At 41.8% G+C, this 23,994-nt stretch overlaps 1 protein-coding gene across 1 annotated transcript in view; it reads left to right on the top strand.

The window, feature by feature from the left end:
• Positions 1-330: 330 nt before the first annotated feature.
• lrp4 (low density lipoprotein receptor-related protein 4) overlaps positions 331-23,994 on the top strand; it is a 56,170-nt gene continuing 32,506 nt past the window's right edge. The window contains exons 1-5 of the mRNA XM_070901781.1: positions 331-346; positions 17,099-17,215; positions 22,232-22,345; positions 22,473-22,589; positions 23,422-23,550. Coding sequence (XP_070757882.1) covers position 346; positions 17,099-17,215; positions 22,232-22,345; positions 22,473-22,589; positions 23,422-23,550 — 478 coding nt within the window. The 5' untranslated portion in view covers positions 331-345. The remainder of the gene's footprint in view (positions 347-17,098; positions 17,216-22,231; positions 22,346-22,472; positions 22,590-23,421; positions 23,551-23,994) is intronic.

Raw genomic sequence — 23,994 nt, 5'->3', positions numbered from 1 at the left:
GGCAGGTTGTGGTTTTTCAACTGACATGTGTCCACCTGCACATTTAATTTCACAGTGATGAGTAAATGATGGGAAAATGAGCCACTTATGTTTACCTGGCAGGATCTCTACTTTCTTTTATAAATTCCTCAAACAAAGCAAGTTAATCGACCTAAACATGTCTGATTAGATCTAACCGTCTCTTCCTCTGTGTGTGCAGGAGTTCAGGGCAGCGCTGAGTGTTCGTGTGGGAGGAACCACTTCACATGTGCGGTCAGTGCGTTCGGAGAGTGTACCTGCATCCCGGCCCAGTGGCAGTGTGATGGCGATAACGACTGCGGGGACCACAGCGACGAGGACGGATGCAGTGAGTTCACAATCCTCCTCTTTTATCCTTATCCTCCACTCTTTCCTTCTCTCTTTGTTCCTATCTCACTGTGACTTACCCTAAGATGTATTGACTCTGAATTGGTCCAATTTGAAACTTGAACAAGCATTCATGTAAGAAGCATTTGGTAGAAGCTGGTACATGATCCACAGTGAACAAAACAGATATTGATATGATTTATAATAATATAAAAGGGGGGCAAATCTGACCAGACATTCCATATTAACTTTCCGTACTACAGACACATTTTGGTCAGTACCAAAACAGTATCAAGGTTGGATTCCCAGCCTTAAATGTTTGTTATTGTTATTTGGATATTTTAATTTGGTTTTAAAGGTTTTCTGTAATTTTAAGAATGGAAAGTTGTTGGTGGTTGAGTGCGGTAGTAAAGAGTAAATCAGCAATTCTCTGCTGAATATAAGAGGTCCTGTTGTGGCAATCAGAAACCTGATGTGTTGGTGAGATGATGGTAATGAAATACCTGTACACAATATCAGTCCCATACATATACTATACTATACTATACATATAATTAACTTGTTTGTGACCCAGTATATATATATATAATTCAGTCCCCATGAGCAAGGCCTCAAACTCCGACCTTTCAGCCAAGACTCCCAGGTGCAAATTTGTGCAAAATGTGCATGATTTCTGAATTTGCCTAGAAAGGTACAAGTGAGCTCAGGCAGAGTTTTCCTGCATAAATAGTCTAGAATAGAAAGAGAAAATCTAATTGGACCCATATGGATCCGATCATCACCCAGTGAAACAGTGAATGGGTCACTGGTCCAGGCAGGGTAGTGTTCCTGATGCAGAGGCAGAACGAGGCGCTCTGCGTGGTGTATGCCCCGTGCAGAAAAATGCTTGAGTGACTTTTGGCACCCGACCGCGTTTGGCTGGAGGGAAGTCTTGGCAGCAGAGGCAGACAGGAGTTTTTTTTCCTTCAGAGCATGTCAGTTTGTTAAGAGGAGGAGATCTTCACTGCTCCTCTTTTACACTTCTGTGTATTGACGTGAAATGTCAATGTGAGGCTCTTTTTTCTTTTTCCTGCTCGCTCATAGAGCCGAGAAGCAGATGCTGGCCTTTTGTTTGACACTTCCTAAGCCTCTTTGAGAGGTGTGTGGTTGTGTTTGTGTGTGTGTGTGTGTGTGGGGGTTCTTTCTCCATCAGTCTTCCTCTATCACTTTAAGCTAGTTAGGGGTTGGGAGAAGGGATGCTAAGTGTTATTGATCACTGGCCAGTTGAATGTTCAGCGAGTCTGATCGCCACGTATCGATCTGCGGTACGTTAGTGATTTAAGGAGACACGTGGAAGCAGCTGACAGATATCAGAGCATCTAGCTGGACCTAATCCATTTGTACCGTCTGATCGATCCTCTGCTCCATCACTCCGCAGAAGGACGCTGGTCCTCTTGGACTCACTTCAGTCGATTCCAGTCAGCTTCTCAAATGTGAGGGTTTGATGCTTTCCGCTGTTTTATATCATTGTAAATTAAATATCCTTGAGTTTTGGGCTGTTGGTCGTAAAACAAGCAATTTGAAGAGGTCACATTGTAAGGAAAGGGGTCCCAAGATAAATCTTGAGGGGTTGGGAACTACAGTTATAGACTATATAATCACCTATTGATACAGTATGAATATCTCCAAAGATTAGGCCAGAATACGTTCAGCAGCAACTATCAAAGGTTATTTTTATTGAAAAGTGTCTAAAAGTGCTTTTTGAAATGAAATGAAATTCTGTGTGTGTAGGCTGAAATCCCTTTATTACAGATCACATAGTCGGAGGTTTGTGTGTGTTTGCATGTGTGTGTGTGTCACTGAGGAGAGTCGAGGCCCATGTGACTTGGCTTCTATTACACTGATTGAATTAAGCTCGTCGGAGCATAAAAGCGAGGAGTGAAATTTTATGTTTTTTAACGTTTTCTAAACACAGCGAAGAATTGAATTTACGGAGGCAGAGTTTCAATGCACAGTGGGGAGAGAGCAGTTTCCACAATTCAGCAGGAATGGCAGATGTGTGTGACCATGAGAATGTAGAATCACAATGAACACACACACACAGATAACCACAGAAGAATACCTCTTTTCAGCAGAATTATAGCGGCGTAGTTTGTGGCATCCCGACTTTGTTTGAACTTTAACGTATTTACCATTTATACCAATTTAACAATTTCCAGAGAAATCACAATTGTCCTGAATCACACTGGAGAAATGTGTGTGTGTGTTTTGTGAGTGTGTGTGTGTGAATCTCAGGAGAATAGGAGTAGAGGCAGAGTGGCCGACTGTGTCTATGAAGCTATCCATGTAAACTTCTGATCCAATCACGAAGTGGGAATCATGTGGAAATTGCGTAGTGCAGATGTTGCTGTTCTCTCTCTTCGTGTGTGTAAGTGTGTGTGTGCGCTTGTGTCCTGTGCTTGCGTTCCCTCATATAAAGTTTCATAGCTGCACAGAGACCAAAGAGGGAGTGTGTGTGTGTGTGTGTGTCTGTTTGAGTAAAGGATAAAGTATGTGGTGTTGTGAATGTCCGTGTAGGAACTCTATCTTACTCGAAAGGAGTTGCTGGCGGGTGACGGGGAGGAGGAAATGGTCTTTTCAGCCGGCCTCTCTCCTCTTCACCCCACATGTAACATCTGTCTGTTTATAGTGGGCCACACTGGATAGAAGGGGTGGGGGTGGACTTTGCTGGGTGATCATAAGTCTACTGGTTGAAAAACAAACAATCCATGTTAAAGTTTTATCTCCCTAACTACAAATCCTGCATTTTACATTTTGGCTGATCATTTTTGAATGACTGCTGTATAGTTCAAGGCAGCCATTGATTTCCATTCCTTTCTGTTGACTCTTGAAGCTTGCTTATGTTGTGTAATCCTTCACAGTGAACATCAAGTCTGCATTATTTTTGTCAATGTTTTTGTATCGTTTTGATTGGTAATACAGTTTAAGAGCAGATTGAATTCAGAAGTGCGTTGTTTTGGGATTGCTTGGAATAAATACAGCTAAATAAGCATGACTGAAAGAAAAGAGCTCCACCTAAACTCAATCTCCCTCTTTCAACCCATTCTCGTTCCGCTTATCCAGATGTGTGTCGTGGTGGCAGAAACTACTCAAAGTAGCCCTGATGTCGTTCTCCCTAACTATTTCCCCCAGCTTGTCTTGGGGTATTCTGAGGCATTGCCAGGCCTGATAGGATGTAGTCTCCTCCAAGTGGACGTGTCCAGAATACGTCCACAGGGAGGCACCCAGGAGGCCGATCACATGCTGCTCCTCCCAAACTGGCTTCTTTCAAAATGAAGGAGCAGTAGTAGGTCCTCCGAATGTCCAAGTCCCAATGTCCAACTGTATTGTTAAAACGTTAAAAGGCAAGTGGTTGTGTTGGTTGCTTCAGGTACCGTTGAGACATGAAATATACATGTTATATTATGTTAACATTGAGAGTACATGCTTGCATGTATTTGCCTGATCACCACCTGCCCGGTTGTGTCACGTTGCGGTCCGGCAAAGGCCAGGTTCAAATTTTTTAGGCAGACGACTGGCCTCATTCAAATGAATGAAGAGGCTTTGTGTTTTCTCACAGGATTAAAGTCGGTTCGAACACAGCCTTTCGGCGAGCCCAGACACTGTCAATTAAACTAATTTTGGCTGCAGCTATACACAATCTCATTCTGTTCCACTATCCACGGTACATATGAGGGTTGGAAGATGAACTGGGAAATCAAGAGTTTGTGTTCAGGCTCAGTTCCTCTTCACTGTGACAGTCTGGTATAAACACCCACATCACTGCAGACGCTACACCCATCTTTCTGCCAATCTCGCTCTTCATTTTACTCTCACTTATTCAGCAGTGGAGTTGGCAATCTGTAATTTTTCAGCCATTTACCGTGACCTCAACTTAAACTTCAGAATAAAACTAAGAAAGAAAATGTGACATGTGATTCACAGCACAGAAAAAAGAAAAGCACAAAATTAGAGCTCGGCACAAAAGATGTAGAAATAAGTAAAAAGTTGAACCTCTTAGAGTACATCTTTAAATTCCCTGACTGAAGATGATACAGGTGTCTGTGACACCTTTCTGTTCATTTCTGTTTTCATGCCTCACTAGTCAAAGAGCAGGAAGAGCACGTTACAGGGTCACACATCTCAAGGACAGGACACTAATTAGCCCTGATGGAATTTAATGAAGGCATAACTCACAGACGTTTCATCAAATTAATAACACCCCTTTTTTCATTGATACAGCTGTCTGAGCTCAGGGGGGCGTACGCTGCTCTGGATGGCACATGGTCAGAATGACACGCTTTACCGTGTTTGATTGCAGGCCAAAAGTATGAGCTGTGAGAGCCTCTGACTTGAAGCACTGCTCAATTAGAGGAATATATGTTTATGTTCTTGGCAGTCGGCTCCACATCCATAAACCCTCACAAGGAGAAGGAAGGTTACAGGCTGCCTTTGTGAACCTGGTTCCTATGGAAATGGCAGCGAGTGTTCATTGTTGTTGAAGGCTGCGCAGTCAGAGGAGACAAACTGAAGTGGAAAGTGAATGAAAAGGGTGAAGGACAGAGAAAGTGATGAAAAGGAAGATGCCTGCTTTCAGCTGAACCTCTTACCGCTCTCTTCATATTCCGCTCTCTACCTCACTGCAGCTCTTCTATCAAAGGTTGTCGTGAAAAGAGTCATTTCTTTGTGTTGGAAAGAAAAGTCCATATTGTCATAGTTCTAGTTTTATTATTACTACTTTTTTAAAGATCAGTTTTTGGGCATTTTTGGCTTCATTTGACCGTTGACAGATGCCCTGTAGTTTATGTTGACGGGATGAATGAGTGTGGGTGATGTAGGCATTGTAAAACTGCAGTGACTTTGTATAAATGACACACTTAACGTAAGTAATAATTCATCATATTTTGACCTAATGATCCCATTTAGGCATCACATTAGGCAACAAGACTTACAGAATACTTAAGTAGGTTTAGTTTATCTGTAATTCTGCGGCTAAATCGATTCATTGTTCATTGGGAAATATTTAAATGTCATTTTAGCATTCCAGGACCTGAAAGTCCTGAATCTTGACTCCTTACAAAAACTGTGTGACTTGACTTGGACTTGCCCCAAAAGACAAACACACCTCTGGCAGTTACGGTACTGTGTCAACATTTATCTTCTTTTTGTCTTACTGATTTATAGTCATAACTTTAATTGTGTTTTATTACTCTTTTTGTTTTGACATGTGTCTTGAATTCAGTTCCAAGGGGCATCCATATTATATTTTCTTCCTTCTCTTTCTACAACCTGGATGTTATGTTTGTAGTTTTGGCCGCCATTTCTACATTTACGTGTTTCACACCAACTTCAGCTTCACCAGCTTTTGCTTGAAGCATTTGGTGATGAAATGAAACAAAAAGCCATTTGAGACATATGTGCAGTTGATCTATCCACGATTCACCCAGAACAGTATTTGTCTTTGAATGTGGCCTTCTGAACTCTGCTGATAACCTCAAAAAATGGACAAGGCCAACTGTCTAATTGAGTCTAACTTATGTTTTTGTCTTCTCTAATATTATCTTATCTTGTTTAAGTTTTCCAGATCTCTCCTCTAAAATGTATGAACACACACTGATAACCACAGCAGATAACCTTGGAAGACTTATACATCTTCCTCTGTTATTTCACCATTCGTCTCCTCCTCCTCATCCAAGTTATTTCTCTCTCTGCATTTCACTTACATTGAAGTAAAGAGGACGGGAGCAGACACCCACAGATGCATGGGCACACTGTTGGAGTCCTGCTGAGTTGAAAGCAGCTGAGGTTGTGAAAGAGTAAATGCTTTTGGCCAGAGTGAGGAGACAGGGCTGCACAGGAGATAGATGTGAAGGACTGTGTGTGTGTGTGTGTGTGTGTGTGTGTTGTTGGGGTGGATGTGAGATGAAATGGGAGAGGAAAATCTCTGTTGTGCATGATTGAAAGCGCTGCATGAGGTTTGGCTTCCTCTGCTGTCAGCTCACACAAGTCTGTGAGGTTTGGGAAACGGGTGTGTACTATAAACTCCAGTACACACACTCATAGGTATACTCACACACACACACGCTTGTGAGGACCCCCCATTGGATGCATTTCAGGATATCTGTCAGGTATAACTGTGGTGTTGTATTTACCATATTTATGAGAAGAACCCATTTGAATGACCCTCTGACTTGGTGTTCACGATTCGTAAATTACCTGAGTGCTCGTGATTTGTCACCTGTGCTGATCTATATCATATGTATAGATATATACTATATCTATATATATATACTGTATGTTGTCGTGTACTAATTTGTTGTTTGTTAACATGTTGAAAATGCAAGAAAAACAGAATCCTTCGAAAGAATTAAAGTGTGTTAAAGCTTATTTGTTTTGAAACAAGTTGGACGTCATGTCCAATAAGACAATAACTTTCAGCTGTATTCAGTCATAAACAATGTCAGTGTTAATCTCAATGCAAGGTAATGTTTTAGGTGTTAAATTGTCTCAGTTGTCCTGTTTTCATGCCCTAAAAACTAAGTTCAGTTTTTAGCTTAATCTGAAGTCTAAAGCTCAGTGCCTAATGCACAGATTTAAGGTAAATTAAAAGTGTGATGAATCTCAAGACTGTTAATGGGCCTGCACAAGTGGGCCATGTCCTGACTCTCATGGTAATCAGACACGTTCATTTTTTCCTGCAGGAATCTGGATAATTCTGCTCTCATTCGATTTGAGCTTTTCAGAAAATTAAGTCTAAATGAAGACCACCCTAATCTCCAGATGTTGGTCTCAGAGTCTGTGTCTGTTGCTAAGTCTTTTAAGAGTAAGTTAGGCTTTTGAAAGCCTTCAGATATGTGTCTGGCTTAATTAAGTCTAATCTTGACCCTTAACCTAAAATCAAACTTGAAACTAGTCCCCTGAACAAAACGAACGAGGAATGACCGCAGTGTCCTTGCTCCAAATATCTCAAACTCAAACTGGTTCCCACAAGGGCATTGATACAAACTCACAAACACACATAAACCACCAAAAAGTAAGAAATGCCCCCTGCGTCCTTTAATCCACCACTCTCTGCAGTTTAGCCAATCACAGTGCAGCTGTGGCTGCGGGAGCTCAGCTGCTCCAAAAGCAGGAGCTGAGGAGATTAGGACCCCATTCCCTCCTTCTCCATGTTTCAATTTCTCTCTCCATCCCTTCATCTTTGCCTCCCTCTGTCCTTGCATCCTTCTTCTCTCTGCCCTCTGACTGCAGGAATCCTGCAAACCCAACTCACTTTTCTTTTTACCCAAGACTTTCTCATTTATTTCTCACTATGTGGTTGAGTTTGTTCCTTCACTCAGGCCCTTTTTACACCTGGCAGTAACATGTGTCTTGGGTGATCCAAGGACAGCTATGTACAGGTGTGAACGCTCCAAAGACGCATTGTGGACACATTGAGACCACATTTGGAGGGGGTCTGGGCTGCATTTGGCCACATTCTTTTAGCAGAGGACCGCCTACTCAACTGACGTCCTCTGTGGAAGTGGAAGTACGTACTTATTTGCGCGCCAACGGCATTATATTACAGCGCGAAAAGCAGAAGCCACAATAACAGGCTAAATGGATTTTGCAGGTCTTTGCAAACTTCTTTTTTTTAATTTCTGGCAGACTAGGCATGGGAACTTTTGGTCTCTGCAAACAGAAGTGATGTACGTGTTTTGCATATTTGCATATAGAGGGGGGAAGTAAGATCCGATCACAAGTAGGCACTGGAGACGCATATTAATGCCAGGTGTGAACTGACGTACTTAGAGCTTTCCACTTGTGATCGAATCACCCAGGACGCATGTTAATGCCAGATGTAAACAGGGCCTTAGTTGGTCCGTCTTCCTGTCTCTTTCTTCTTGCCTTGTTGTTTTTCCTCGCTGTCTTTCTGTCTCAGGATATGACCGTAGTTGTTTGGACACATTAGCATAATCCTCCTCATCTTCTTTTTTTCCCTCCCCCCGTCCAGTGCTCACTCTGTCCTCTCCTCCGCCTCCTCCCTAAATATTTACTCCCTGCTCAGTAAATGAGTCGAGCACACTTGTTCACACAGAAGAGGACGTGATTGGAGGCTGATTGACGGCAGAGAAAGGGACAGAAATGAGAGGAGAGGCCTGACTCTACCTTCTTTGTAAATCTCGTGTAAGCTTGTTTGAAGAGGTTTTGTTACGTGTGTTAAACACAACAGAGGTGATAGAAGGTTTAAAAGTGCTTTGTTTTTTAAACGTTATTATCATGTATTACATATATATATATATATTTTTTTAAAAGATATTGTCAAATGAATAATTTTGCCATCTATGGACTCAACAGATTTATCAATAATTAAAATAATTGTACAGTAAAAGCTACCAAGGTGGAGAAGACACTCCTACCATCATCCTACCACCATTTTTCACTTCGACCATCATCTACCGTCAGCATAAACTCGAACAAGCTATGTAATGGAGACACAGCACGGCGGTTTATACTCCTTTGCTGACTTTATTAAAGCTATTTGCTGTTTTGACAGTTGCATGGTGAACCATCTGGTAGGGCAACCCTGTGTTATTTTGCTGGAGACCCTGCATCGGGACTACCGTTGCACCTACGAAATGAAAGAAGATGCTGCTTTTTTGATACAGTGCTAATGTTTGTCTGAACACAGCCTCCAAAGTAAGACCCAGTGGCAACTTCAGGCTGCCAGTCTTCCCAGAGCTTCCCAGCAATGGTTTCAGTTTCAGTCACTTTTTAAGTGTTTCAGAATCGATGTTGGTCAGATTTCTTGATTTTAAAAATCAATAAGGACCTTTAACATTGAACAGGAATGAGGTCTAACGGGATATGTGATTTTACAAACAATCATTTTCATTACTCTCATGTGACCCCCCCCCCACACACACACACAGATCAAAGAGCTAAAAAGATGGCTGCTAAAAATATACAGCAGCTGCAGTTTGGCTGCATTTGGGGTTTGTGCCAAACAACAAGGAAGAGGCAGCAAAACTGGATGAAGCTGCCTGATTTACGTTAAGAAAGTATTTTCCTTCTAAGAATCAATCGCCCTCTAACTGCTGTGGGGATGAGTCTGTCAAGTCACTTGTGCTTTCACTTTGCTTTTCTTCATTTCTTCATCACTGTAATTTAGAATCATGTAGCTACCATCGTTCCTTTGGATTTTTTTTCACAGCCAGACAAAATAAACAATTTGCAGACACCACCAGACATCACCTCGGGCTCTGGGAACTTGTGGTATGCACTTGTCATTGTGTTTGACATTTTAGAGGCTAAATAATGAATGAACTAATTGAAAATAATGAGTGATAGATTTGTTAGTTGCAGCCCTAGATGAGACAACACCTTTTACAAGGCAAAAACAAATTTACCTCTTATCAGGTGGAACTATTGTTGATGAAAAAACACATCCAATTGGTGGGTAACAAGGAAATTACTTAGGTTTGATTTTGTGTTGATGTTATTCAGTCAGCTTGCTTGTTTGGGGTTGACACCGTTTACATGGTTTCCCAGCTTTATATAGAATAGGTCAGCTTCTGGGACTTGTTGATCATATCACTCACAATTAGAAAGCATGTAAGTGCTGACACTGCTGATGTCTGAAGTAGACAAATGCATTCATCTAATGTCACATAACCAGACAGACAACCGCAGCTGTGTTTGCTTTAGTTGAATCCGTTTTTGTGTGCCATAGCGCGTGTGTGTGCATGTTTACTACCTGTCTGAGCTCTACTCAAACTGTCCTATTATGCAAAATCAAAGCTGCACTGACACACAGTCAGTGTTTTTGTCCTGCCTTTGATCCAGAGCAAGATCTCTTTGGAGAGAACGGTTGGACAGATTATTGAATCATTTCATATGAATGTCCCTAATCACCTGAGGCTGATGGCTGATGTGGGTGATTCTGATCTTTAATCTAGAAGCTCAATCAGGCCACAATTTCCACCTGTACATGATAGATACAGAAATATCAAGGGGGGACGGCCATGGAATTTACTGAGCACATTCATAGTCCAAAAGAGACTTTAATGGTCCCATGTCCCCCAGGTTTCCTCTAGTGCCACAACCAGGACAAACTGTTTACTGGTAGTCCTTCTTATTGGAAAGACATTGCAGCCTATGAGGGATGCTAAGGTGACTTTATATGCCTCCTCTTGTTTGTAAAAAGAACATAACATTGAAAATAATATGGTATTCTGAGTTTTCTTACATGTTTTCTCACATTCTGGCTTAAGGTTTCCGTGTTGATCTTTTTAAAGCCTTCTTTTTGACTATTTTCCTCTCATCCTGTTTCATACCTGCAAAGTGAATTATCCTTAGCCAGTAAACGGTCAAGTAGTCCAAGTATAATCTATGTTAAGAGATGAATTACCTTCTGCAGGTGGGTGTCCAAAGGACAGGCACAGTAACATTATTAGAGAAAATTATAACTTCATTCAGCCAGTGACAGATAATCATAATAGTCTTATAATGTCATCATTAGACCGCATTAAAGTATTTTCTGTCATTCAGCCTCTTAAGAAGAAAATGTGTGGGTTGTCTGGATGACGGCACTCGAGTGTTACTCACTGGTGTCAAGCACTCAGCAGAGATTTGTCATGGCAACAAGCAAATGTTTCTGCATTAATCTGCCTTGATGGACAGTAAAATGTCTTGTGGCGATGGTGTCGTTGCAAACCTCACACACTGATGAATGAAAGTACTGTACTGTACAGTTTGGATGTATTTGTACTGTATTTGATCATTTCTAAGTAACTTTATACTTAAAACCACCCTACATTTCAGAAATGTTACTTCACTACATGTATTTGACAGCTATAGCTGGAAGGTCAAGATTTTACTCACAAATAAATGATGATTATCATTGTAGATAAAACTATCCAACAGGTCAAATTGACTCCACTTTAACTACATTAAAATACTTGAACTCACACTCACACACTGTATTAATAATGTATAATCTATAATATAATACAGTCTGAATCGGGCAATCGGCATAATGAGTACTTTTGGTTTTGACCCTTAAGTACATTTTGCTTTTAATATTTTTATGTTTCAGTAGAATTTGTACTTTTACTTGTAATGAAATATTTTAACATTGTGGTTTTGCTTAAGTTTACGATCCAAATGCTTTTTCCACCACTGTAGATCATAATGCTTTAGTCTTTGTGTTTGGCTCCATAAGATGGATAAAAAGTGGTTTTGAGTATTTTATTTGTTTGATACACCAGACTATGATAAACACTTTGTAGTTTGGTGATTATAGCAAGCTAGTTAACATATATCAGTTTTCGATGGGTCTCTGAATTCAGAGTGGCGCTGCGGCCAAGACGAGGCAGGAGGTCTGTTTACTGTAGAGGTGGAGGGACGCAGAGAGCCCATCATACAGGCAGCCGCCGGCCACTTTGCCAAGAAAAACTCTGCTGGCAGCGGCACTGCACTCTGACGGACTGAAATATGCGCTGGCTACCGACCAGAGCTGCCCAGAATCAGATAAGCCGACTCTGTCGGGACCGGCTATGAGAGGAAAATAAAGAGCGAGTAGAGGAGGAGAGACTCAGATGGATGAGATAGACACAGGAGATTAGTTTGAGTTGGAGAATATTGTTAGGGCAGGACAAGGGAGATGCTTCTAAATTCTGAAAAATAATACATTTTAATGTCTCCCAAACTCTAAAGATATCCTGCAGTCATTTTACAACGTTGTGATGGGGAACGGCATTGCTTTCTTAAACCGAATCGGACTTCATGGCCCCAACAGATAATCGTCCACTCTAATGCTACCCAGTATATTAAGATCTTCTGTTCGATCTCTACCACTTATTCATTCTCTTATTGCTGTTTAAATGCACTGTGAAACCCTGCTTTCGTTTACTGTTTTAACCTGTTTGTAAAGTACTTAACTCTGTTTTGAAAGGTGCTATATTAATAAAGTTATTCTTATATTAGAAATGTGTTGTTGTTGCCATCTGCTTTGGTTTTTAAACCAAAGTGAAGAGGAGAGAAGTGAAGAGAGAAAAGTGCAAACCAGAGAACGAAGCGAGACAAATGTTTGGAGCTTTAGAGGAAAATCTCTTTACATGCAAGAACATGAATAATTTGGGTGCAGAGTGTCTGAGGTATAAATGAAGGGAAGGACTGAGAGACAGCTTGGGGATTATTCAGCTTTGGCTCACTCAGCCTTTAGGTCCACTTTAACACTGAGACATTTGCAATTAAGTCAAATTAAGAATTAGTGTTGTGCCCGTCTAGGTTGTATAGTTGTGGGCAAGTCTTCAAACCTGTTGGATCTGTCACAAGTAAATACAGTTTACCCTCAGTTGAGCTGTGTGTAATGGCTGCTTGATGTCAAACATGAGGGTATAATGATAAAATCTAGATGCAGATAGCCAGATCACTTCTGTGGATAAATGTTTCCAGTGGAGACGACAGTAATCTGGAGGTGAATCGACCTGATTTGGACTGAAAGAGAAATCCTTTATTAAAGCTCCTCGGATGAAATATTCTCGTTAGACTTGCAGACTCCTCTATCGCTCTCTGGAGTCCACATCTGTTTTTCAGTCAGACAGTGTCCTCTCTCTCTCTCTCTCTCTCTCTCTCTCTCTCTCAGTCATCCGTCCTCCATCCTCCCATCCGTTGAGCCAGTGTGATAAGCGGTGTTTAGGCAGATATATTGGTCCCATTAGAGCCACTTGATTCAGCTGCTCTACAGTAAAGGGGAGGCCATTAACTCTGCTGCTCAAGGCCACTTAAAGACGCACACATACATCTTCCTACAGACAAGGAACACACACACACGCACACACACCAGCATATGCATGTCAGACATGCACATTCTTACTTCTAGATACAATCAATAAGAATTCAAAATCAATAGGGCTCATTATTTTCAGTTATTAAAAAGAGAAAAATCTGTTTATTTTGAAACGAATATACAGACACATAAAACACACTCTCACACTCACACACACACACACACACACACACACACACACACACACACACACACACACACACAGACTCTCTGTGTGATCAGTGATCAGCTTTTTACACGTGGGGACAAAAAAATCGGTGTGAAAATCCATTTAAACCAAACTCCAGATTACCCTCGTCTCTACTGGAGAGACTCAGTTTTGAATGACATCACACAACTTGACGTTTAGCAAAACAAATGTTTGGTGTTGTTTTCTGTTGGTTAATTTAACTGATCAGTGAACCAATCATTTCAGCAATAATAGACAGTGAGTTAAAGAGGTAAAGTTTAGCTTCTACAGGTTTGGTTTCTTCACTGTGTGTGTGTGTGTGTGTGTGTGTGTGTGTGTGTGTGTGTGTGTGGGAATGATCTGTGGAATGCAAGTGGGAATTCTGTAGCTCAGATGAGAAAAGCCCGTTGGTGAAGGACTGTGTGTGTGTGTGTTTGTGTTATTTTATCTTCAGGAAGGATCATTCTGGGCTTTGAATGAGTCCAACAAATAGTTTTGCTTTAGCAAGTTTTAAGCAAATTTCCAAACATTTGGCACAATAAGATGCAACTACAACTGTTATGTGAATACGCTCAAGAGGATGTGACAATACTACATAATTAATGGAGCACCACAGGAGCAGGAAATGGACCAGAATGCAATGTGTTGTGCATCTGTCGTCAGTAACTTGTGAAATACAACACCGTCTTTGATGCGGTTTTGCTTTGGCATCATTCTGTCAGCACTCTTACTTTAAATATCGACATCATCAATATTGTTGTCAACTTGGCACACAGACCACGCCCCTCTTTTGAGGTGCAATGAAACGAACAACTTGCAGTGGACAAAGTTAAGGTTAGGAGAGCGTGAGTGTGTTAATTAATGTGTGTGTGTGTTTGTGAGTGTGTGTGTCAGCCTCGGAGGAATGCAGTGGTAGCTAGAAGAGGAGCGCTGAGCTGAGCAGAATCTGTGTGATAAGAGAGATCAAAGCGCCCAGAGACCTCATCAACCTTCCCAGCATGCTCCCTGCTGATCCACCTGATATCTGTATACACCTACTGCGTGTCCGTGTCCGTGTGTCTGTGTGTGTGTCTGTGTGTATGAGTAACAGAAAAAGAGAGTATTTATTTGCATACATTTTGCATACTTTCCAATTTGTGTGCCTAAACAATTCTGCACCGTGGCAGAGTGTGTTTGTTTAGCCGGCGCAGCAACGGTTTGCTTATGTCTGCATGTGTGTTTGTATGTGTGAGTGTGTGCGTGTTAACTCCACGCTCTTTCTCTTCAGATAAGCTGAATTATTTATTGAAATGTTGAGAAGCAGTATTTTTTTTTTCTCCTCTTTTTCTCGCCATAAATCTGCTGACGGCCGGTCAGAGAAGCACCAAACTGCTTCAGTTTGAAAGAGAAGTTTCTAGACAGTGTGCAGGTCTCAGGACTGGACTGACAGACTCTCAGGATGTTTCACGAATGGATCTGTACAGATTTACTTAACTTAAGAGTTTCAGCTAGGACTACTAGCTACTACTACTTTATTGGTCTATGAAACAAATGTAGAAAATAGTGAAAAATGTTGCCATGTTGACATTGAAATTGTCTGTTTTGGTCTAAAACACAAAGATATTCAGTTTAATATCAGCGACAAAACCCCACAGAAAGCTAAAACCAGATATTTCATTCGATTTTTGTTTAATTCATTGCAGATTCATTTTCTGTTGACCGACTAATTGATTAATGGACTAATCATTTCAGCTACTAAATTCATGTCAGGATTTGGAAACGGGCAAATTTCAAAAATCTGCTCCGTCATCCAATAATTGATTTTTGGCTTTGCGGAAAAATAAATGTTTAATGTTGTTACTGTATGTTATCGGAACATCAGGGAAAAAGGAAAAAATATGCTCAAATGTTGTTTCTTTGGACATTTGGCATCAGTGGCTGCCTGGGAGGACAGAAATAATGAAGCTCTTGGTATGATTTAGATAATAATTAATTCTTTTGAAATGCATTATGCAAATTGACTAAAGCCACCAATTTGGTTGTGTAATTTAGACAGAAAGAGTTCATCGGATGGATGAAGAGGATGAAGGGTTGACAAAGAGAGGGATTGGGCAAGTGAGAGAGTTGTGCTTATGTCTCTCTCTCTCTCTCTTTGTGTTTCTCTCTGAATAATGTAATACTCATGCAGGGGTATGTGGGTCAGTGGGGCTTTACTTCCCCTGGAGACCAGAGCCACACCCCAACACACACACACACTTACTTAATTCACTCACTGAGCCCCCACTCCGCCGCCTGTCTGCCTCGCTGGTTAACTCGCTGCGTGACGTCATACATTTTTCATAAAGTCTGCGTTGTTGCGTCAATATTTCATATCTGGTATTGACAGGCTGGTGAGAGTCCACTGTAAGGAGTTGCTGCTCCCTCTCCTCCCTCCTCCTCCCCTCCATTGCCCCCCCCCCGGTCCCTCCATCCCTCTCTGGCCTGTAATTAAATTAGCTCTGTCTGCGGATGACAAAGGGCCAGTCATTCGGGCTCCACTTAGATAGCAAGTAGCTGCACTTAGAGCGGATATGAAGTTAAGGAGGAATGCGCTTAGCTGAGCTCAGCGCTGCTCTCCGGGTCTCAGGGTAAGAAGGTGGCGGAGAGGAGGACGTGTGGGTCCAGATCAGGCTCAGGCTCTGGATGAGCTGAGACCAGACGGAGAGTAAACCCTCCTGCATTTAAACCATGTCTGTCAAACTCTGACCTTTACTGTAGCCAGCGGCCATACAGGAGTGATGACTGTGAAATTGGTAAAAGCTTCATCGCTGTGCTGGATTGACATCACATCTGATTGGCTTTACTTGCTTTTAGTATACCCTCTTAGGGCTATGACTAATGATTATTTTTACTATCAAATAATCTGCAGATTTGTTCTCAATCGATCGATGTATAGTTTGGTCTAAAACAAGGTATTCAGTGTACTCTCACAGACGATGATTGAAACAGGCAAATATTCACATTCCTGAAGCTGAAACCAGATTCAGGCAAATATCTCATTTTCATAAATTTTCACAAATGGTTTTTATGATACTGACTGAAATGTGTCTTAAAAACAAGTATTGTGGACTGCAAAGTAGTAAAAGTTGGTGTCGACCATCAGGTCAGATCTCCAATCATGTTTACTTCCATTGTTCTCTGATCAGATCATTTTGCTAATTGTAGACAGGCAGAACGCCACAGTGAAGCACAATGCAATACTCCATAAACTAAACCACGATCTGACGAACACTTTGTAAAGCAAGCACATAAAAGCTGTTGAGCCGACACTGAGGAAATCTTGATTGGATACAAAACATGTTGTTCACTCCCTAAAAACTCTTATCTCATGTAAAAATAAAGGACTCCCAGAGATGTGGTGCACGGTGAGATTTAAACTTCTAAAACTGATCAAATCCAGCCGTGTTCCAGGGAAACTGTTATCTCACATCATGTCTGTTGCAGTTAAACGTCACACGGGCCTACAATATGGAGACATGATGGGAACAATCACAAATATGAAACCACTTTTAACAATTTCAGAAAATAAAGCAAAAGGAATAAATGACGCTGATAGAAAAGCACCAAAAGTCATATTGTAGCCTAGTGGTATATTTCTTAAAAACAAATGCAAACTCTCATCTTCTGTCCTCTCTTCTCCTTCCAGCCTCACAGTTTGTTTGTTTGTTTGTTTGTTCCTGCTGACAGACTTGTTGTTTGGCCTTGTTTGTTTGCAGTGCTTCCCACCTGCTCGCCGCTGGACTTCCACTGCGACAACGGCAAATGTATCCGCCGCTCCTGGGTGTGTGACGGAGACAACGACTGTGAGGACGACTCCGACGAACAGGACTGTCGTAAGTACACTTCCTTTCTCTTGTCAACACAAACAAACAGCGACGGTCGCATTGATATTCACACACACACACACACTCTCGACCTGCTCTGTCAGGCTCAGGGGGATGAGTTATTAAAGCGGACAGATGTTTGAGGCAGCCATGTGCAAAGAGATGTTTGTTTTGAGTCTGAAGGAGTTGCCTGGCTGTCACACTCACACACACAAACGGCACATGCACACACACATTGGTGATAGGTCAGCACTCCCACGGTCACCACACAAGACATTCTCTGACCTTTACCCTCAGTTGATCCTGTTCTTCTTTTGATTTGTAGAGCTATCTGTGTGTGTGTGTGTGTGTGTGTGTGTGTGTGTGTGTGTGTGTGTGTGTGTGTGTGTGTGTGTGTTCACCCAAAATACCCCTCAGCTGCTTGCCAGGCAGAATGTGGCCCGCAGTGAGTGAAGTCAGGAGTATCTATTTCTGCATATGTATCTATGCATTGCTGCTGTAGGTGTGTATGTATGTGCTCCTGTATTTCTTTATGGGGACCGTGAGGACATTTTGTCTGTTTCTCACTTCTTCAAAGGGCTATTTAAGGAGTTTTAGTTTAGGATTGGGGTTGTGAGGCTGAGAAGAGAATGCATCATGCTCATGAGAGGGTCCTCACAAGAGTAGAAGAGCAAACGCTTGTGTGTTGCTCCGTACGTCAGGGAGGAGTAAGTGTTCAGATTCTGTGAGCTAATCATCCTGTTTCAGTCTCTGTATTTACCTTCATGAGTCAGAAGGCTCCGTATGTGCAGTCTGATCCGTGTGGACGTTCGCCGCACGCCAGTCGTTCCATCACACTGTCGGTGTCAGTTTGGTGATTCGGTTTAATCACACTTAACTCTGTGTGGAGACAAGAATAGTCACAGGGAGTGACGTGTTCCTGATGGAGACAGGCAGAGAGAGTGAGGCAGTGTCCTTTTAGTGAGTAACTTTTTATCTAAAGATCAATACAGGGGCGATTTTCACAACGAGTGTGTAAAGGATTGTCAGCCACCAACATGTTGCGTAACTCAACATTTTGACATCAATAATCGTCTGCTTTGTTGTTTGGGATTGTTGATTTAATAGCAGTTTGTCCTTTCGCTAGCTCATGGAAGCTTGGCTCATTAGTTTAAAATGACTTTGGAGCTGAAGAGAGAGCTAGTGCGGGAAGATGACCGAGCTGAATTTTGGTGAGAGATACTGGAAGAAATGGATCTTCTGCTTCTACCGATGATGGAAACCACTCTTATGTCTGTACGGTGAATATGAAGCCACCGACAGGATGTTTAGAAAGTTCTCCCAGCAGATACCAAACACCAAAAATGCATGAGCACTGTTTTGTTGTTGGACTTCTATCAGCTGATGGTGAGTTGGATCATGTGACGCCAACACACCTGATGAACCCCGATGTCTATTTTCATTTCATGTTAATGCACATTTGCTGAAGTTTTTCCCACTCGTGTCTTTCCATTGACTTTGTGTGCAGCTGCGCCCCATTGAAAATCAGCCTCGCGCTCTATCTGAAGACATTATAATGCTACAGATAGCACGCTGATTCTAACGTTGGTGTGTTGACATACGTGCAGTTAGCATGCTGAGAGGAATTTGGTCATTCTCTTTTGAGATACTTGAGCTTAAGTGCAATCCATTGACTATTTGTCAAGATATTTCACTCTGGACCAAAGTGTTGGACTGACAAACGGACTGATGTCGCCGTCCTTCAAGCCACAGTGTTAGTGTGCCTGGAAATTAGAAGATACTACTTTGAATGATCTAGATTGTTAGTATTAATGACAGTGATTGTATTCCATGATACCTCATGCAGCGTGTGTGGAGCAGGTACATGTTAGCGCTTTCTCTTCTGAATGATTTCTCTCATCTGTCTGTCTTCCAGTGATTTCTCCTCCTCCTCTGTTGACCCACATACTGTATCAGCAGCCAGACACTGAATCACTTCCTGATGGGGGGTCTGTCTGCTGCGAGCCGGCTATGAATTTTTCATCTTCATGCCCAGTAAATTTCCCTCCCTCCCCTGTTCCCCAAACTACTTATTATTTCATGCTTCTTTCTTTCTGTTCATTTTTTCACCCTGGTCTGTCTTTCACCTTCCAATATATTTTGTTTCTCCCCGCGATGCAGTGGTTTTATTTCATTATTTAGAGACGGGGAGACAATCCTCCACGCTCGGCTGGAACTGAAGCAGTTGTCAAGATTTCAGACAAACACGGAGACTGAGGTGTGTCTCGGTGTGGATGTGTATGTTTGAACATGAGATATTCTGAATTCTTGAAATTTAAAAGACATTTCACCAAAAAAATATATATATATTTAAAAAAACATGACACCATTTCACCTCACACACACATGCAGGCAGCCTGGTAATGACTCCCAGCGCCCTTTGCCCTTTGACGTTTGGCTGCTGTGTGAGTGATGAGCATCTTGAGGGCTTGTTGACCTCCGACCTCCCTCTGTTTACCTCCCTGATGGGAGGGGAGAGAGAGCATGGGGGAGAGAATCAATTATTTTCTTACAAGTAGAATAATAGATTAAATGAGTGCATTTGTCAATAGTACTGGTAAAATTAAATTTTCATTTGGAGCCACTGTTGGGCTTTTGTTGCTTTTATATCCTTTTCTTTTTGGGGGGAGGGGAGGACGTTCTGGCTGGGGGGTGTAGGGTGAGGTTTAGCAGTTGAAAGCAGAGCCGATAAATCGTCCAGGCTGATATATTGGATGATATTTGCTCGTCACAGATGCATTGTATTGGTTTATACTTTATGAAATTGCAATATAGAAATGCTGAAGATATGTTTGTGGTAATGTATATACCAGTACTTAATTTCATTACCATTACTTGACAGTGACAGAGCAGTAACCAGCTGTCCTGCTCAGTACATAGCCTGGTCCCAGCTCTTTAATAACCACATTTAAATAATCCTTATTAACAATGTTTGTTTATGTTATGGCTTTACGTGAAATCGGCCAATATTTCATTATTCAATACTTCGATATTGGTATCTACCTCCACATCCAGTCTTGGTCGGGCTGTCGTAGTAGTGCCCTCAGTGGTATCTAGCCACACACAATGAACTCCTGAAAATAAGCTTCCAACAGGAATAAAAAAAGACAAAGGATTTGTGTGTTTTCAGGAACACAGAGTATATTATTAGGCATAACACACACACAAGCATACGCAATAATAAGAATATTATAGAAATTCATTTTGAGTTACATACTGTTTACTACAGTTTTTTTTAATTTACTCATATAAAATATAATGTATACAGAGTCAAACCATCTTGATATCATCTCTTATGGTAGTTTTTCATGGGCATGCAGAGATATCCACGATCCGCAGAGGTCTATAATAGATGCACACACACACACACACACACAAACACACAGGCTCTGGGGCCTCATGTCATGTCACTCATCTCAGAAGTGGAGTGTGTCTCCAGCAGCCTTGACTTGTGCTGTGATGCTGCATCACACCTGAGAAAAAGATGAAAAATCTCTCTGAACCAAGAAAAAAAGCTTCATCTTCTTCTTCGTCCGTCCCTCTATTCTGTGGGCATCCTTCTGTTTCTGTCTCTCCTTATCTCTCTCTGTTTGTCTCAGCTGTCTAACACTCACACACTGCAGTGATAAATTATAGATTACCTCCTGCCGGGGGCCATCCATCATTGGTCCTCCTTGACGAACCTGTTTACTCTGCCCCAGGCGGGCATGGCTGGGCTTTGCCATCGATTGCGGTGGTAACAGTAGAAGGCGGTGTTTTGAAAATCCATTCAGTGTTTTATCAATGGAGGTGTGATTTAAGAAGCAAGGTGGAGGAGTTGTTTGGATAAATGAAAGGGTTTGAACCGTCAATGTCACACTGCTGAAAGTTCAATGGAGGGAGGGACTTCTGTTTAACTGCTTCGTCAGGGCTGTTGGTATGATCGACAAATGTGTCTTATCTCCAGTCTCAAGGTTAACTGTCTAGTGAAACAACATTTCCCAACTTACAGCAGCCAGGATATTTAATTGAGACACATAACAAGCTGCTGGAGCTCAGGTTTGGATATTTTAAGGTGTGCAGTAGTTCGTACAACTTGAATGTCTGATTGTCGGTGTTAAAAAGTTACAGAAACTGATAGATGCAACTACCTCAATTGCGACGTCAGAAAGGTTTGGGGGGGTTGAAGCATTCTGACACCTTTACAGTTGAACTATAAACTTCTTCTGAACAATAGGAGGTCAACGGGGTCGATGACTGAAATGGATTTTGGTTAAACTGGAACATACTGAGCATACAGATGGACAATGGAGATGATTATGCTTAGTAGTGGTTAGAGATATTTAAATGAGCGCTTTAATAATTTTTTTCCACCACGAAAGCTTGTCAGTATTGGCATCCATTGTAACCAACATGCTATAAATTCAAGATGACCACAGGCTTTGTTCTTCCTGAGGGACGATTCACCACATTTTTTTATATCCAGGAGAGATGGTTTGGATTCCTGTGTTTTTGTACAGGCATTTGTTACACGCCTTGGAAAAGTGCTGTATAAATAATGTTGTTATTATTATAGCAAATGTTTTCACTCTGATCAGTTACCGTGAAGACAGCCACACACACACACACACACACACACGGTCAGTATGACTTTCTTCAGCCTTCTTCCTCACTGTGTTGCAGTAGCTGTTGATCGGACGTCTTTTGTGCTGAGATCGAACCACAGGATATTCAGTCTGTGGGTCTTTGAGCTGTAGACCTGCAGCCTCCGGAGAGTTCAGCTTGTTTACGGAGAGAAAAATCTCTGTTTCTTCTTCTCAGCTCTTTGCTCTGAGCCTGGCATAAAAGGTCACAGTTTCCCTGGTGTCAGTGCAGCTGTGGATGTAATGGCAGCAGAGGTCAGGGACGGCTGCCTCTTATCTAATTCTTGTACAGTATCTGCTCTTTGCTTTTGTTGTATGCTCATTATTTGTCCTCTGAAACCTCTTTTTATTTTTCTCTCTGCAGCTCCCAGAGAGTGCGAGGAAGATGAGTTTCACTGCCAGAATGGCTATTGTATTCGCAGCCTCTGGCACTGCGACGGTGACAACGACTGCGGGGACAACAGTGATGAACAGTGTGGTGGGTTCACACACCTACACACACACACACACACACACACGGATTCTATTCAAATACTCATTGTACATATTCATTACTGTTATCTTATAAACATGATATGTGAGTTTGTTTGTTTTTTCTATACCAGACATGCGTAAATGTTCGGACAAGGAGTTCCGCTGCACAGATGGCAGTTGTATTGCCGAGCACTGGTACTGTGACGGAGACACGGACTGTAAGGACGGATCAGACGAGGAAAACTGCCGTAAGTTAGATGTGAGAGTGTGTGTTAAAGACTAAATGCTTCTCGAGTTAAAGAAACTACACACTGTAGGAGGTAGCATGTGATTTTGTGTCTTACTTTTTAGCGTTGACAGCTACAACAGTGAAGTTTCATTCATCGTACTTCCTCGTAGCCAAACTAAGAGACAGATTTTCAGACACCTCCAGCTCTCTTTGTGGTCGCCCATAAGTTAGCGAGGCTGATCATACAGTGCAGGTGTTGAAATTTCTACATATTTATGCTGTCATAAGACTGCATGAACCTGAAGGTTTTATAAGAGAACAAGTGCATCACAAAGACTTTGAACAGGGAACTTATCTCTGTGACAGCAGTGGCAGAATAAAAAGAAAAGTGATTACTCATAGGAGCAGTCTGTCTACATATCCAGAATAATCTTAAGTCAGACTAAAATTCAAAATATATTATTCTAAGTAAACAAGTTTCCACTTCTGAACTGAATGTTATTTGTAAAATTCAAACAGGGCAAAGTGTCTGCTCCCTCTCTGACTCTCTGATCAAAAACTCTTCAGGCTGCAGCATCGTGATTCAAAACTATGGCAGCATGTAGGGAAGACATCTGGTTACTGACCAAACTAAAGATCGTGCAGTAACCAGTTTACTGCAGAACATGTAAACATGTTCACTGTCTTAATAGAGAGCTGAGCTTCTCCTTCATTTCATGTGTAGTTCCTGACAGACTCAGCAGAGAAGAGTCGAAGCTGCAAAGAGCCTCAGACAGCCAACTGCTGCACCATCTTTTCCTGCATCAGCATCTGTTAAACACGTCTGTGTGTCTCTGTGTGTGTCTGTGCAGCCTCAGATGTGATGCCAGCCACCTGCAGCGTTGAGGAGTTCCAGTGTGCGTACGGCCGCTGTATCCTGGACATCTACCACTGTGACGGAGACGACGACTGTGGAGACTGGTCGGATGAGTCGGACTGCTGTAAGCTCTCCATCACCGACACACACTTCTGACATTATAAAGACCCAGCATTGACTTCAGGGTTTGTTAAGCTCAAATGCCACAGGACAAATCTTCCCTTCAGACAATAATTCAATGTTAATCTTAACCTCAACTTGTACGTGGCAAAACTACGGAAGCCCTGGGAGGCAAGTCAGTAAAAAAAACAAATCTGGTGATCCATTTTCTAAGTCTGATCTAAATAGTTTTCTGTCCTGTCTTTAAGACTTAAGAACAGGTGGGAAAAAAGTTTTTGCCAGGATAATCTTTCGAAGTTCCTTAATTCTTTTGGGGTTTTTTCATCTGTGAAACAGGTGGGGAAAAAAGTTTTACTAGGATGATTTTTCAAAGTTGCTTTTTCGTAGCATCTGTGAAAACGAGTGGAAAAGAAAGTTCAGGCAGGTGAAAAAAAATGTTTTGCCAGGA

This window comes from Enoplosus armatus, chromosome 1, assembly GCF_043641665.1.
Source record: "Enoplosus armatus isolate fEnoArm2 chromosome 1, fEnoArm2.hap1, whole genome shotgun sequence".
Taxonomy (NCBI): domain Eukaryota; kingdom Metazoa; phylum Chordata; class Actinopteri; order Centrarchiformes; family Enoplosidae; genus Enoplosus; species Enoplosus armatus.
Note: the sequence above shows the minus strand (reverse complement) of the source record. Positions and strands in the feature narration are given on the sequence as shown.